We start from the raw sequence: 16229 nt of genomic DNA on the forward strand, positions 1-16229 counted from the left end.
TGGACCGGCAAGCAGCATGCGGGAGGCTTCCCGAGCCCACTGATTGGAGTTCACTTTTCTTTTCCGCATAAGCAGAAGGATGATCTCTTCGGGAGGCATGCAGGGAGGGGCATGGGGCATCAAGGCTGTGGGAACACTGACGCACACTAACAAAAGTGATGGTGTTGTGTCTCCCAAATGCCCGGTCAGGTGGGGGGGGGTCTTTGGCCTCAGCCCATGCCGTCGACGAGGATAGCCCTACCAACGTCCCTCAGCGTGCTGCGCGTTGTATGCGATGATGGAAAAGAAAACATGCTGCCCTAGGTATGTTGGCTCCGAGAGAGATTGGCTGCTGTGGAAAGACTCAAGACATTGTGTCTCGGTGTGTGTTGAGTTGGCTGACCGCCCCCCCCCCCCCCCCCCCCCCCCCCCCCCCCCCCCCCCCCCCCCCCCCCCCCCCCCTCTTGGACCGGTTGTGTGGTTGGACCGCGTTGAGAAGAAGTCTTCCGTATATATGAAAGGTCTGCTGACGAGTGAGCGGCCAAAGTTCACTCTTTTCTCACGATTGAGCTGCGTTCCGAAAAGCAAAGCGCTTTCTCTTTCGTCTGCTTTTCTGTTCATCATGTCATCTTTTCCCATGTATTCTTCTATGCCACGCAGAAACGTCGAAGGGCCAGTCTCCCACGCCAGGTGGCCGTCCACGGATTCGTTTCGCTCACCAGCATCACATTGGGAGGTCGACGACTCCACAGCCCAGACCGTTAGCAAGCTTAACTCGGTTTTTGGTTTCCGGCCGCCAACCGGATACGCAAAGTCGTCTCCTCGGGCGTCTCCCGACGAAGGATCAAGATACTCGCCGGACCTCCCACATCTGCAATCGGACCGGACTCCCGAGCTGCGACAAGACACTCCTTCAGATGTGAGGACGCGGACGTCATCCTTCGGGCCGGAGACGCCGCCTACCAAGTTCGACTCGTACTTCTCGTCGGAGCCACTCGTACAGCCTCTGACACCGGTTCGAACCAGTCATCCTCACCTGCGCTCTCATTCGGACAGCTGTAGCCTCCAAAGCTTTTACTCAGAAAGCCAGTACCGGGTCGGTACTGAGACAACGTCGGTCGTTGGCCACGACACCAAGCAGCATCCCTATCATGACCCTATATCTCGCTGGGGAGACAATCCACCCAACAAACCATCTCGAGAGACGTCCTCACCACACCAGAACTACGCTGTCGCCCTCACTCGCAACAACCGCGCCGTCACCCTCATCCTGACGGCAGCTAGCTCATCAAGGTCAGGACAACCGAACATTACCTGCTATCGGCAAACCTCCCTCCCGCTAGGCGGACCCTTTGCCGAGTTCTTTAAGGCCTCCGAGGCCCTGGCTTTGTTGCAACACATGGTAAACGCATCGTCAATGTCGTATCAGCCCTTTTCGAAACGAGAGCGGTCCGAACTGATGCTGCGCATGCGGACTTCCGGGGAGGGCATGATTCTCGGCGATCCGTGTTCCAACGCCCGCGCGTGGACAAGCTTCTTTTCTACGGAGCTTGGCGCCGGCAGGGCCTGGGAGGTGGGCACAGTCATCTTCCCATGGAAAGTCTTGGAGAAGCTGATGAGCTCTCTCAACTCCGAGTGCGCACGGAGGAGAAGGATGCAAGCGCGCGCCGCGGCCGCCGTCGTCAGGCGCGAGGTGGACGAGTATCCGGGAACTCAGGGCCCGGCCCCTTTCAGCGCGGCTATGGACAATCTCCCGACTCTCGGCCTGTGTCTCTGCAGCTTACCAGCGACTTGGGTATGTCTTCTGCGCCCATGTGCGGCGTCACCGGTGACCGCAGCTCAGTATCCTCTGCCTCGCCTCCTCCCCAGACGCCGACAGAGGTACTCCCGCCCAAGCTCCAGCTCGTGTCGGAACGGCCCAAGTCCCCACCGACACAGGTCCGACGCCGACGCCAGCACTCAGAGCCCGTTCGGCAACTGAGCCTGACGCCGCCGCGCATCGCTCTGCTGAAGTCCAAAACTTGCCGGCAGAGCCTGCGCGGACTGCACTCCGCGTCAACGCCGGCTCGCCTCGAGTTTTACGACTCGATCCGGGAGTGGCCGGCTAGCTCACACCGGGCGCGGGTGCGGTTGCCGCCGTGCTCCCGGTTCTTGGAGATGGTCGAGGACCAGGGGACTGAGCCTCGCAACCCCATCGTCGTTTGAAGCGAATGACTACTGTACGGCACGGTCGGGTGCCTCTTTTCTTTTCTTCGTATGCTTTTCATTCTTCGCCTTTGCATGGGCAACGGTTTGGGTAGAGGAGACGGCCTCCCACTTGGGTAGACGCATTTCGATGCCTTGGCATCAGACTAGACGGGACACGTCTGGCATGTGAACATTGGAACGAACGGGTTTACGAGAAATGGAATATGTGAAACAGGAAATGACGGCATCAACGACAAACGCAGCACTTTTAGAGAGCATTAGATAGGCACAGCCATAGGCGGAAGGGGAGGTTCGCTGGGCGACTAACCGGGTAGATGGATGAATGATGGGAATGTTCGAACGACCTGTTGAATGTGTTTACGATGACGATTCCTTTGGGCGGTCACTGTTTATGTACAAACTGGCTTGACGTCAGGGTCTGCGAAAGCCGTGTAAACACTCTTTGAGAATAGACTTATGCGAAGCATGTCATTACCAGACAGCCTGCTACCTGGCCAAACGCAGTGAGCCAAGTGAGCGACAGTCGGTTTCGCAACTCAGACTCGCGTGAACCGCAGCAAAACTCAACTCGGCGGGCATACTGACTCGTAGGCAAGGATAGCCTCTTAAACCTGGTCCAGGGCGTCTCAGTTCACGCCTTCGAACTCGAGCTATCACTGTTCTATAAAGCCGGAGTCTGCTGTCACGATCAACAATGCCACTGCCTCTCCGATCACCGATCACAAGACAGCCTCTGCGAGTTACAAGCCCATTATCACCAAGCTATATTGGCCGCCTCGACCCTGCCCTATGAACCAGTCTGCCCGGGCTTCACCACAAACAGGAGGCTAGTACAAGGCGCAGGGGCCAGGTTCGTCGCAAATTAGACTTTTCGAATATATTAAGAACGTCACTCCTCGAGACGGACTGCCGGTGGGAGCTCCATGTATGGCACCCCGGAGAAGCCGCCGCAGATGCGTGTAGTGCAGGCCTATGCCTACGGTAGGCCCGCATATTGAAGTGTCCAATCCGTTAGAGTTTAGATGACTAGAATACGTCTCCGCCCCCTTTCACGGCGTTCTGAAGCAGTCGATGGGCCAGCATGGGAAGCCGTAAGACATAAGCATAAGCCCCCCGCCGCGCCGATTTCTCGCGACAGAATCCTGAGATTGGCATGAAAAGTGTCGATTCAACCCACTACAGTCGCTCATTCCAACCGCATCGTCTCGGCGCCTACAAGCATCTCAATCACCAACGGTGGTTTATATTGCCTGCAAGACAACCCATCCCCTGAGACCGTACAAAGGCATCCGACAGCAAGACAATGGTTAGGTCGATCTTTGCTCTTCTCGCCCTCGCCGGCCTCGCCTCCGCCGAGCGGCTGAGTCCGCGCCAGGGCACCGTCAACGACGAGACCAAGCCGGCGGTCTATATTACGGCGCTGAACAAGAACGTCTCGGCGACGTCGGGGACTGGCGCGGTCAGCGCGGCCGGGACGCTGGAACCGTTTGGCGGGATCGGGGTTGGGTGCGGAATCAACTGGGCCGAGGGCAAGAGTTATGGAGGTGAGCTTGCTCCCGTCAGTCAGTCGTGGTGTGTTCTGAGCCGGACTTTGGGTTCGGCATCTTGACGAGGAAGACTGGAGAGAGTGTTTTGCCGGTCACGAGAGGCAACGTAGTGGCTTGGAGAGGGAAGAGAAGGAAGGAAACCAGACAAACGTGACCAACGTAGGAAAGCGGCTGGCTAACGTGCGGTAATCATCACAGGTGGCCTTCAATCCGGTTCCGAATCCTTCGGCCTCGGCGGCGGGTTCACCATCACCGAGGAAACGATGACCATAGGCCTCGGGATCGGTGTAAACGGCCCTCTCAGCTTCAACACCACGTAAGCAAACCCACATTCCATGCCCGTGCGACGGTCTCTATCCATTCTTGAGCGGAAGACAATACGGATCTGCTTCTACCCCTTTTGAGCCTACCCCCCCCTTAGCAATCGAGGTCCGAATCGGCGGGGGAGGAAACTCCCGCCAAGTGTCCGATCTGGCTAACCCACATTCCTATCAGCGTCGACTATGAGGCCTCGACCAATGGCAGCGCGAGTGTCATCTTCACGTCGACGAATGACATCAAGTGCCAGGAGACGACGGTGAATGGGCTCAAGGGCTTCAAGTGTACCTCTCTCTAGGGAGCGAGCGAGCATATCGAACGGGCGAGGCATACACTTTGGCATTTCAGCGTGCGACAATGAGATTTTCCATGCCTTACCTCACTGCCTTTCGGCCAATTTGAGGCCACATCCAGTTCAATGCGGGCAGCAGCACGGATAAGGTCATATAAGAGAGTCAGGAGATTGAAGTCTGCGGAGGTTGGATCCATTAGCTACGGTATGTTGGTGTGGCTTTGCTTCATTCCAAGAAAGCCTCCTTCGAGGGCCCCGTAGTCAGCCGGTGGCTGGCTCCTGACAGCCTGGTGATGACGAGAACTCCCTGCCGAAGAAATACCGTAGTTGGAAGGCGGCAAGGTTGAAGACTCATTGTGACAAAGTTAAGCTACAGTACCATGGAAGCAATCGGAAGACCCAAGGTCGAAGCAATATATCTAGGTTTACAAACCTGTTGCCTACATTAACGGTTCGGAAACCCTAGGCTCAACCAAGAATAAGCAACAGGACCACAGTGCCTGAAGGGAAAATTGACATTCGCCTTGACGTTCAGCAGCGCATCTAGTCGCATGGTGTGCTGACGTTACTCTTCTTCTTACTTCTGTCAACAGATACAAGTAAAATTCACGACAGGAACGGCCTTACCCGAACCACGGACCTTTCGACGTCTAACCCACCCCAATATCGTAGTCCATGGCTCTCTTAGGAGCCAACCAAGCTGCTCCGGGATCTGATGGTTATCGGTTCTCATGGGAGGCATCTCAAATATTTCCCTTAAGATAGAAAAGAAATCGAAGCTGCTCTGAAATCGTGCTGCTCTTCATCTCCCTCACTCTTCTACACATCCCACAATCTCAATATCGGCACAATCACTCTTCGTTCTGTACATACGGCTCGTACGATTATACAAACCCCAACAGACTTGCTCCATTATCCACATACAAACAAGTCTTCTTCATGATCACCCCAACAAGTCTTCAAATTCTCTTACAACACTCCCTGATCGGATAACCCAAATCTCATCTTATCCCATCATCATCCTCCTCTAACAAACCAAACGAGCCCAACCTGGCCTCCTCCCATTGCAGTCGTTTTCATCGCTACCCACAAAAAGCACACCATGAACACTCAGGTCCCCTCATCTATTGCCTACACGGCATGTCGAACAGCCGCCATGGAGGGCGTGTCCTGGACTGCCCGCGTACTATCCCGCGCCGCGGCTAAGCTCTCTCACCAACATATATCAAACCCCACCCAGGACTTGACGCAGACCCAAGACTTCGAGCCCATCATCGAGGTCAAACCTATCTATCAGACCCAGTACATAACCGCACGCGACAGCAGGCAGAAGGAGGTCGACTACCTAGGCCTCGACAGCTGGGTCCTGAACAATGAAATCTGTGGCTTTTTCGACTGCGGTGATGAATTCTTCTCGGAGGACGAAGGCAATAATGATTATGGTGTGGACCAAATTTACTACTTCAATAAACACGGGATCGAGGAGCTCTCTCAGGACGAGATTTCGGAGGCGGGTAGTGATGAGAGACTATTCCTCCTGGATGACGAGGATGAACTATTCCCAAAGATCCCCAGCATCATTTTGACCACTCCTGATGGCGAGGTCGTCATCGGCAACGCTATCCCGGAGGGGAACAAGTGCCACTTCACGGACGAGTACTACGCCCTACAGAAACAGTGGCTCGACACCCTCGAAAACAGCCTCGTCCCGGGCAAGTGGAGACAGCTACGTGACCTAAACCGCCCACAGGGGCCCAAAATCAACTATGAAGAAGAAGAGGCCCTCCGCGAGAGGCACCTCCGCATCCAGAAGAAGCAGAAGCGCCGCGCGGAAAAAGCGGCGTGCATGGCGCACGACGAGAGATACCACCAACGCCGCCAAGAAAGGGACGCGGCGGAGCGCGCGTGGCAGCTACAGAGGATGGAGGTCGAAGATAGGCGGTATCAGGCGCAGCAGTCGCAGACGCTCGAGGCTGCTGCTGCCCCGGGAGAATGGGTTGAGGAAATGGATCGCCAGCAGGAGGAGGCAGAGAAGAGACTACAGGAACTCAGAGACGAGCTGGAGGAGAGGATGGAAAGGGATTTCGGGGTTGAGAGCGAGAGTGAACTTTGAGAGGCTGGAAAGCTCCCGCTCGTGGGTATTTGGCGCTGATTGTTTGAAGATCGCTGCCTTGAGCTTTCTTGGTTTCTTTTCCGCTGGCGCTGGCTCTGAGATGATGTTTGAGATACCCACTTGAGTGTACTGCACTCCTTTTGAATTCTGACGGATTGCTCCCGTAAAAGCTTTCCTCTGACGGTTCTGTGTGGTAGTCTGTGATATCAAGTGTTGCTTCGAGCTTCATCAACAAAGGTTCACGACGTAAGAGGGGCCGATTGTTGCTTTCTCTGCGTACCAGTCCTACCTACAGGTCGTCCACGTGCTCATTGTCGTCCCAAGTTGCTTGTGTACATGCGTAGCCGGCTTGCCGGCATCTTGTTTGACGCTGGCGGACTGCAAGGAGACCGAGAGACGATGATGTCAAGAAGAGCTCGCATACACCCCAAAACTCTAAAGAACGGACGCAGTGCGCGGGAAGTCTCGAACAGTAGACAGCTCAATGCGAACCAAAGCCATTACTTCCGAGACTTCACATCCTGTTGACAGCCGTTGTTGCAATTTTGCAGGACGAGCGGTCACCCTTGTCGATGTAGTCTTACATCCATGTTGACCATGTCCAGCTAGGGCAGTTGTTGGCGTTTGCAAGTCCCCACAGGACAGCATCTCCATCCATTACTTCATCCCAAGGGCTTCCTGCTCAGCTTTGTGCGGGACGTCGGCAGGGCTGCGTACCCGGTGGTCTCCATGCAAACGACGTCAGACCTGGCCCGGGTTCCTCAGACTCACTGTCGCATCCTAGTGTACCTACGTTCGTCGATCCAGGGTCTGGATGGCGCCCGGTGCGGGGGAGGCGTCCATCGTTCGTCGTCCAAGCAAGCCAGACCCCACTCCGACTTGGGTTATGTGGATGTTGTGTGGACGGGCTTGATGATGTTAATGCAGTTGGTGCCACTGCCACCGGGTGACGATATGTAGCCACCCTTGCGCGACGAGGGCATCGGGTGCAGAAAAAGAAAAAGAAAAAAGGGAAAAGGGAGTAGTGTGGAAGTTGGAAGTTGAAGCTCAGCTTGGAAGAACGTCTCCACAGCTGCGCCGGTTCAGGGTCCACAGTCCACTGACACTGAAGAAAACCCCGGCCATTGCGCCAATCCGCTCCCTTGGAACCATGACCGTTGTGACCCCGCCAACTGCCCTTTGCATCCTCCTTTCAGCGAGTCCCCTGCTCCCATCTCCTCGATTCGGGAATGGCTCACCCGTAGCAAGAAACACCGCAGCGAGGACATGAATCGATCACCTCACACCTGCAGTTCCACCAGCCATCATCGTCCGACTCGGCACCTCGTTTCGCTCCAGGAAGTAAGGTGCTTTGATTTTACACTCTCGGTCCTTCCTCACTTGGGACGACCGTGTGCACACCCTTTCGACGTAGCCGTCTGACCTGTTGCAGCCTCCAACATCCCCGAATCTTCCATTCGTCTTTGCCTCCCCCCACCGCGACGTAGCGACGTCACCGCGCCAGACCTGCAACTCGTCAAGGTCTGTCACGGACAACAGAAAGTAGAAAGACGTCGCGTGGTCTTTTGTTTGCGATTGTCTTCTGTTTTTTAAAAGACCCCTTCGTCACACTCGTCGGGAGAACACGCCACTATTCTTCCCCCCAAGGTCTTACACTATTAAACTTGTCTACCTACGCCAGGTAGGCCCTCTTTCTGTCCTTGACTCGTTGAAACACAAGCCCCGAGTTTCTTCATTGTCTTGTCACGTCGTACCCAGTATATAAAAGACATAAATCATATTCTTATATACACCGGCAACCGACGATGGCGCCTGATGTACTTCAGCGTTTCGCCGTAGGTGGAGGAGCATTCCCAGTAACCAAGATGCAGGACCCCAAGGAGAAGTTTTACCGCCACTTCCAGGAAGAGGTTGTTAGTATGTTCACATAAGGCCCGACTCGGTCGTCTGATGTTGTACTGATCAGCCCCGCACCAGGCCTTCAAGAGCAGATCAACGGCATCGGCTCCATAGCTCTGGTTGGTGGTGAGAGGCAAGATGCCATTGACCACATTCTGGCCGGCATCTCGAACCTCTCCAACGAGGTCGCCGATGCCTCCGACTATGTTCCCTCGTACGACCAGCGTAATTACGCTCAGGTGAGTTGGTCTACGCCTCGGGAGATCGCCCATGCTCTGACACCTCAACAGGCCGTCAAAGCTCTCACGGACAAGCTGAATGAGACGACAACAAAGCTCGCCCCTCGTTCACGGTTCCAGTTCAAGCCACGCGGCGCGAGCACGGCGACCAGTGACCTGGCCGCCCCCAAGAACGACCCGCGGCTGCTCGTGGGAAGCTCCCTCGCAGACCCCCTGCCCGCATCCCGCGGCGGCCCCGTCGTCGCCCCGGACGTGCAGACCGAGACCGACGGCCTCGGCGAGCTGCCGTCCTTCCACAAGAACTACAACGAGGAGATGGCGCGGCCGAGCACCACGAAAGTCCGCAAGCCCAGCTTCTCCACCGCCAAGGACATTTCCATCTTCGGCCAGGAGGGCCTGCACATCATCCTGCCAACGTCGGCGGCGAGGGCGACGTCGTCCGGAGGGTTGAAAGATCTGAAGGGGTGTGTTGTTGACATGTCACTGGCGCTGTCTGGCACCTCCTCGTTTGCGAACCTGGCGCTTAAGAACATTGAGAAGAGTCTGATCGTCGCTGGCAATGTTACCGGGCCGGCGCATATCACTGGTGTATCGGATAGCATCATCGTCGTGTCCGCGCGGCAGGTGCGCATTCACGAGTGCAAGAACGTCGACATCTATCTGCACTGCTCAAGTCATCCCATCATCGAGGACTGCTCCAACATGCGCTTCGCGCCGCTCCCGGCCAGCTTTGTAAGTCAACCCACTATTGCCAAGATACCGTTACATAGGTGCTGATGATTGCGCAGGACACCCCGGAGGACCCTGTCAAGAACCAGTGGGATCAGGTTGACGATTTCAAGTGGCTCAAGTCGGAGCCTAGCCCGAACTGGAGCATCCTGCCCGAGGACCAGAGGCTGCCGGACGAAATCTGGACAAAGGTCGTCCCGGGCGAGCGCGGGAAGGATCTGCACGACATCCTCAAGGCCGTGGGTATTTCGAAGCAGTGAGCCAGTCACAGGTCTAGTGCCATCTACGGGTCTCCTCAATTAAGGTCCTGGTACGGAGTTTGGAAGGCGGCTGTTTGTCACATTATGCATGATCAGGCGCAGAAAAGAAAGAAAAAAGGAGCGTCTCTCTTCGTTTGAATCGAATATCATCGTAGTCGCATTTCGGGTATCATAAGAGTCATTCGGCAAAAACACGCCATCCCCTCGCAGTTTCGTGAAACCCATCCGTCCAGCGATCCGTCACTCCGTCTCCATCTTGTCGCCCGTTCCGCCCTCCTCGTGACCAAACTTGACGCCCGCATCCCTCAGCCGATCCAGCACCTCGCGCTGCATCTTGATACGCTCCTCGAGTTCCTTGATTTCCTCTTCTTGCTCGTCGATGGAGCGATCCATGTCTGGCAGCTGGCGCATCTGCGTGCGGGCGCGCTGGAGCTTGTGCTTCAGCGCGTCGGTCTGAGCGGGCACATCCTTGAGGGACAGCGGGGCGTTGGGACTGGCACCGAGGGGGTTCGGGGTCGCGCCAGGGCCGGTGCCTGCGGGCGTGGCGCCGGTGATGCCACCGACGGAGCCGGAGGTCTGGATCGCGGTGCGAAGGCGGGTGAGGATGCCTGTCAGCTCGGTGAGGGTGTCGAGGGCGTCGGGGGAGAGGGTGGAGGGGAGCTCGAGGGGGTGAGGCGGCATTTTGGGGCCGTGGGTGTTTCGAGATGAAAATAGACGGAGGGAGAGGCTTGGCTTCGTGATGCTCCTGGACGGGAAGCAGACGGAGGGAGGCCTGGAGCTGTGGGAGCTTCTCGACGAAGGGGAGTCGCCAGGCGTGGGTTGAACGGCGGCTTCGGCGTACGATGGATCGATTGATGTTTTGCAAAGACGTTCGAATAGTTGTTCAGCCTCACAGTACGTGCGCAAAGTCGTTGCTGCCGTTGGTTGAGAGGACGAGGCGTCAAAGTCAATTCAGGTGAGGTTCAGTGCAGTGAGGTGCGGTGCGGTTGCCGTGCGTGCAGGGTCGAAAGGTGGAAGCAGGGGGAAGCTCCGCCGAGACAAGTTGCGTGTTCGGAAGCTTCACGGGCGTTTTAGCGCGACAGCGATTGGCAGCTAAAAATTGTTGAAAGTCAACAGAGGGGCATCTCGAGGTGCCCACACCGTTCGGCGTTTCTGTGTCACTGTGCAACACGTCAAATTTGGCCATGACCGGACAGTGCCACTTCGGGAAGCAACGACACGGTTCTATTGTCGGCGATACTATGACATAACCCATCAACCCCCCACCAGACACCGACACCGATAAAACAGCCCAGGCCGGAAGCTCAGGTACATTGGCTGATTCAATCAAATCTCCTCAACCGGCAGAGACCTTCACCACCACCTCTAAAAACTCGGAAAAATCACGCATCTCCTAGAATTGTCTTCTCTTTCTTCCTATTCACACCTTTCTGTAAAGAAATAGCCGCAGATATACCTATTCCACCATGGCCCAGACCGACCAGAAGGCCTGCCTGAGTACGTCCAAAGATCTCCCTCCAGACCCTCCGTGCCCCTCGTCCAAGCCCCGCGCTGGTAGTGTTGGTGTTGGTGGTGGTATCAGTGTCGAGGCCGGCCAACAGAGCCAGAACGCGCCCGGAGGAGTCGCAGTCCCTCCACATCAGCAACAGAACCCCAAATCCAAACCAGACTACATTCTCACTCTTGCCTACATCGTCCTTTATCTCCAGGTCGGCTGGCTAATCTTGTGGATCTTGCGCTCTTACAGTCGTGATTGATGGCTGGGGTGTTCCCGGAGCCGACTCCCCCAAGGATGGCGACGCCATCACCAACGCGGAGACGCCCGTCATGGACGGCTTCGCCCAGAGCAAGACCGGTTACTGCGAGCTTGAGGCCTCCTCCCTCGCCGTCGGCCTGCCCGAGGGCCTGATGGGCAACTCTGAGGTCGGCCACTTGAACATTGGCGCTGGCCGCGTCGTCTGGCAGGACGTTGTTCGCATCGACCAGACGATCAAGGAGGGCAAGCTTGCCGAGAACGACGTTATCAAGAGGACCTTTGAGGGCGCCAAGAACGGCAATGGCAGACTGCACCTCTGCGGTCTCGTCTCCCACGGTGGTGTGGTGAGTTTTGCGCAACCCCGAAAAAATCACCCCACCAAAGCCAGAGACTAACACGCCATCTCTAGCACTCCAAGCAGGTCCACCTCTACAACCTTCTCAAGGCCGCCAAGCAGTACGGCGTCCCCAAGGTCTACATCCACTTCTTCGGCGATGGCCGCGACGTCGACCCCAAGTCCGGTGCCGACTACATGGAGGAGCTCATTAAGACCGCCGGCGAGATCGGCATCGGTGAGATCGCAACCGTTGTCGGCCGCTACTACGCCATGGACCGAGACAAGAGATGGGAGAGAGTCCAGATTGCCCTCGATGGTATGATCAACGGCAAGGGCGAGGAGAGCACCGACCCCGTCAAGACTGTCCGGGAGCGCTACGCTCGCGGCGGCGACAAGGACAAGGACGAGTTCCTCAGCCCCATCATCGTCGGCGGCGATGAGGGCCGCATCAAGGGTATGTCTTCCTGTTTCCTAATCTCATTGTTCTTGCTGACAGTGGTGCAGACGACGACACCGTCTTCTTCTTCAACTACCGCTCCGACCGTGTCCGCCAGATCACCCAGCTCCTCGGCGACGTCGACCGCTCCGTCCTTCCCGACTTCAACTACCCCAAGATCAAGAACCTGGTCACCATGACCCAGTACAAGGTCGACTACCCCTTCGAGGTCGCCTTCAAGCCCCAGCACATGGGCAATGTCCTCGCTGAGTGGCTCGGCAAGCAGGGCGTCGAGCAGGTGCACATCGCCGAGACTGAGAAGTACGCTCACGTCACCTTCTTCTTCAACGGCGGTGTCGAGAAGGTCTTTGCCCTCGAGACCCGTGACGAGAAGCAGGATCTCGTCCCCTCTAACAAGTCCGTCGCCACCTACGACAAGGCCCCCGAGATGTCGGCCGACGGCGTCGCCAACCAGGTCGCCAAGCGCCTCGGCGAGCAGAAGTTCCCCTTCGTCATGAACAACTTTGCGCCCCCCGACATGGTCGGCCACACGGGCGTGTACGAGGCCGCCATCGTCGGTGTCGAGGCCACTGACAAGGCCATCGGCAAGATCTACGAGGCCTGCAAGAAGCAGGGCTACGTCCTCTTCATCACTGCCGACCACGGCAACGCTGAGGAGATGAAGTTCCCCGACGGCAAGCCCAAGACCTCCCACACCACCAACAAGGTGCCCTTCATCATGGCCAACGCCCCCGAGGGCTGGAGCCTGAAGAAGGAGGGCGGCGTCCTGGGTGACGTCGCCCCCACGGTCCTGGCCGCCATGGGCCTGCCCCAGCCTGAGGAGATGACTGGCAGCAACTTGTTGACCAAGGCATAATTCCGTATGTTTTGTTTAGACGAGTGTGTGGTCGCGGAGTTGTGAGTGTGTCTTTGGGGAGCGGGTTATCAGGAAAAGTTGAGAGCGTGTGGCGTGTGTGGTAAAGGGTTTATGATGATAATAGACAGTCTATAGAAAATGAGAACACGCTTTGATGACAATCCTGTCCGGAACACTGTGATGAGACTGCCAGCAGCGACGATATTGGCGAAGATGGAATCATCGTTTGGTCGAGGTTATTTTCACCACTGCCCTATGCGGGCTTGCCATAGGCTGATGACGATTTGAGTAGGGGGCTGAAGGAAGCACAGTACACCATGCCGGTGGGAGTGAAAGCCAGTCTGCATTGTTGCCCAAAACGTATTATGCTATTGGATCATGACCATTGTGGCCAGGAGAAACGTCTTGGGCGGAGGTAAACAAAAACGCAAAAACATACAACACCAGGTATTCGCTGATCGTCACCGACTCAACTACTAATCCGGCCCTCACTGGCTTATCTATGGGAGAGCGGACGGGATCCCGAGTTCTCCAGTGGGTATGGTCGTATGTGGTGGAATATGGAGCAACTAGAGCTTATAAAGGCTCGGTGGGCGACGATAACAAAGTACTAGGACTGCTTGTCATACATACAAACATACAGACTATTACTTCCCCTTAGCGGTCATGTGTGTTTCCCTAGGACATATGTTTTTGCTGTGATTAAACTTAAGACAGGAAATAATTCCTGAGTGCAATGTCTGTAGCATCTATAAGAGGTTGTTATTGCCTTCTACGCCTCAAAAGTGAGCACTGACATTGTGATCAAGGTCACACTTCTTTACTATTGGGGCCGCATAAGCCGGGAAATCAAGTTTAGCCATGCTACAGATGTTTAGTAGTGATTGCCAGCGGATGGAATGCGCTTCGCGGCTCTGCGTTGTCTGTACACAGGTGGCGTGGAACCTTGGCGGCGAGCATCGTTTTGCGACTGCCTGTTGATGGAGTATTGCCTCTTACGGGTTCAAGGATGTACCTGGCCCTTGGGATTGGACGGGAAATAATCTGCTTGGAGCAATTCCTTTGGTTATCCTACCTTTGACGTTCGCAGTTATGCAATACGAAGAGCACTTGAGCGGGCTTGAGTTATAGGACGTTGTAGGTTAATCAACAAAAGTGCTATGTTTACGAACGAGTGGACAAGCAAATGGCTAGAGATTCGTAACCAGTTTTCTCACGGCGGGATGCAAGGCATCCCTACTTTCTGAACTGTAAGAAGAGAGACTGGGCTGGAGAAAGAATTAACATTTCGAAACTTTCCCAAACCTGCTGGGCTGCGTTCGTTCATTTTTGCTCTCTGTTCATCTCTGCATCTTTCCAAAGCACGAAAACCAGCTTCGAAACCACATCAATGTTGTCTTTGTGTTCACCGTCGAAGATTTCCCGCCCAAACCAACCTGCAGCTTGTCGGGATGCCACCGCTTCGTCTCCCGCGAGATCACGCGGAACCTCTCCTCGCCGGGCTCGTCAGACAGCAGAAGAGACGGCATCCTCCTGAAGAACTCTCGCACGGCTCTTTCGTCGACTGTTGTCCCTTTGCCAGACTTTGTAGGCCATGGGATCTGGCTGCTAGCAAGGCCGCCGCCTCCCGCTTCGATGTTGCTCCATCTGTCTTCGTATCTTGCACATGCGTCCGACCACTCACGTTCCTCTCGCTCCTTCTCTTTTTGTCTCTTTGCGCGCGCGCGCTCCGCTCGTTCACTATCTTCTCGCTTCCGGGCCTCTCTGGCTTTCTCCTCGCTCTCTTCCCGCCGGCGCTGCTCTTCCGCATGATCCTGTTGCTGGGGTTGCTGAGCCGAAGGCTTGGGTCCAGAAGAGTAACTCGACGAGCTCTTCTGCTCTGATAGTAACTTCTCCAACTCTTCCCGAAGCCGGCGAATTTGCTCCATGATGTCATCGACATCGGGGTGTCTCTGCTCGGTCTTAGGTGTAGGTCTTGATCCAGCAGTTGAGGGTTTGGGGCCATGGCCTTTGGAAGAAGACTTCGTGCCCGCTGACTGCGTCTCGGCAAACTTGTGCAGGGCGTGGCGCCACCTGGCGATGACATCGTCGACTTGGTGTACGTGTTGCCAACATAAGCCGTCAAGAGCAAGAGCGTTCAGCCAAGAAGATTTTGCTGCTTTCAGTGGTTCCTGGGCCTGCAGTTTTGCGGGAATGAACGGGCCGATGGAGACTTGTCTTCTGCACCTACGTCCGTATGTGATTGCCGTACCGAAACAGGTCTGGTATCCAACCTGTGGGTTGTCGAATTGCAGGACAGAACGCGGATCCCAGCTTTGGCCGGGGGTAGTGCCCTGGTAGTAACCCATGACCGATTGGAATTGGATTATCACTTGAAGGGCTGACTTGCTGATGGAATATGATGGGCGGAAATTGTCCTCTAGACAATGTCGGCGGAGGAGAAAAAGATAGTATGAGGAGTGGATATCAACATGAACAGCGAGAAGAAAAAACGTCTTATTATATCCTGAGCATTCGGGTGAAGCTTCCACAAGAAGTATTCAGCAGAGGAGGCCTCAGGAAACCTCCCTGCTCGCTCTGCGACTCCCCCACGCCAACCCAACAGCGGTCGCCTGTCTCTTGCAAGGCGCAGACATTCTTGAAGGCTACCCCTAGGCCTTGTTGTTGGTCTTTGCAGGCATTCAGAGATGTCTTGGTGTTACAGAATTGACCAGGGGGCGTGGGGGGCTACTTTGATAAGCGCTGCCGCCATCAGGAACCCAACCAACTGACCTGGATTCTCCAGGGACACGAGACAAGGCTGATCGCAAGGCGTTGCGATCCAACAAGGCACAGGCGAGAGACGCCCCCAGCGAAAAACATGACACCAGCGGCACTGCCTTTAGGTGGACCAAGAAGATGTGTTACAGATAACTCCTTGTTACAAAGCATCTCATTAATGATTACACGATGTCAACATGAATTGCTGCATAGTGATGAGCTCTATCACCACCAGCATACTAAGGGAGGCCTGTAACTCAATGTCGACTTTGGAAACGGGTCTGAGGATCAAGGGCAGTGATTAGTTAAAGAAAAGGCTTTTTTGTTTTGTTTTTTGGATACAGGACTCAACATACAGTCTAGATAAATCAAGGCGTGCATCTGCTGTATTGTAAACTATTTAGTTGGCTCACGCGATGTAGGAGAGGCCCTTGGTATCCGGGTTGAGGGCGTAGAAAAAGCCACTGCACTATGTCATG

General features: G+C 55.5%; 6 protein-coding genes and 1 non-coding gene across 7 annotated transcripts; 5 read left to right on the forward strand and 2 right to left on the reverse strand.

Moving 5' to 3' along the window:
• Positions 1-601: 601 nt before the first annotated feature.
• ColSpa_03556 (uncharacterized protein) lies at positions 602-2184 on the forward strand (the record flags this gene model as incomplete). Its single annotated transcript, XM_049269768.1, has 2 exons — positions 602-1774; positions 1849-2184. The coding sequence occupies 2 exons, from the start codon at positions 602-604 to the stop codon at positions 2182-2184; spliced, it is 1509 nt and encodes a 502-aa protein (XP_049125725.1).
• Positions 2185-3490: 1306 nt separating this feature from the next.
• ColSpa_03557 (uncharacterized protein) lies at positions 3491-4350 on the forward strand (the record flags this gene model as incomplete). The annotated part of the gene is made up of 3 exons (XM_049269769.1): positions 3491-3731; positions 3933-4050; positions 4230-4350. 3 exons carry the CDS (start codon positions 3491-3493, stop codon positions 4348-4350), a joined length of 480 nt encoding a protein of 159 aa, XP_049125726.1.
• A 1096-nt stretch (positions 4351-5446) lies between these two features.
• ColSpa_03558 (uncharacterized protein) lies at positions 5447-6457 on the forward strand (the record flags this gene model as incomplete). Its single annotated transcript, XM_049269770.1, has 1 exon — positions 5447-6457. The coding sequence occupies one exon, from the start codon at positions 5447-5449 to the stop codon at positions 6455-6457; it is 1011 nt and encodes a 336-aa protein (XP_049125727.1).
• A 1805-nt stretch (positions 6458-8262) lies between these two features.
• Positions 8263-10292, forward strand: ColSpa_03559 (tubulin-specific chaperone E; the record flags this gene model as incomplete). Its single annotated transcript, XM_049269771.1, has 5 exons — positions 8263-8374; positions 8435-8595; positions 8647-9327; positions 9366-9563; positions 9795-10292. 5 exons carry the CDS (start codon positions 8263-8265, stop codon positions 10290-10292), a joined length of 1650 nt encoding a protein of 549 aa, XP_049125728.1.
• Positions 10293-11050: 758 nt separating this feature from the next.
• Positions 11051-12990, forward strand: ColSpa_03560 (2,3-bisphosphoglycerate-independent phosphoglycerate mutase; the record flags this gene model as incomplete). Its single annotated transcript, XM_049269772.1, has 4 exons — positions 11051-11081; positions 11332-11684; positions 11750-12131; positions 12182-12990. The coding sequence occupies 4 exons, from the start codon at positions 11051-11053 to the stop codon at positions 12988-12990; spliced, it is 1575 nt and encodes a 524-aa protein (XP_049125729.1).
• Positions 12991-13424: 434 nt separating this feature from the next.
• Positions 13425-13540, reverse strand: ColSpa_rRNA_014. The gene has a single exon (XR_007414245.1). It is a non-coding gene; the product is annotated as a 5S ribosomal RNA (ribosomal RNA).
• Positions 13541-14330: 790 nt separating this feature from the next.
• ColSpa_03561 (uncharacterized protein) lies at positions 14331-15338 on the reverse strand (the record flags this gene model as incomplete). Its single annotated transcript, XM_049269773.1, has 1 exon — positions 14331-15338. One exon carries the CDS (start codon positions 15336-15338, stop codon positions 14331-14333), a length of 1008 nt encoding a protein of 335 aa, XP_049125730.1.
• Between the last annotated feature and the right edge of the window lie 891 nt (positions 15339-16229).

The sequence above is a fragment of the Colletotrichum spaethianum genome, assembly GCF_022836535.1.
Source record: "Colletotrichum spaethianum MAFF 239500 DNA, contig07, whole genome shotgun sequence".
Lineage (NCBI taxonomy): Eukaryota > Fungi > Ascomycota > Sordariomycetes > Glomerellales > Glomerellaceae > Colletotrichum > Colletotrichum spaethianum.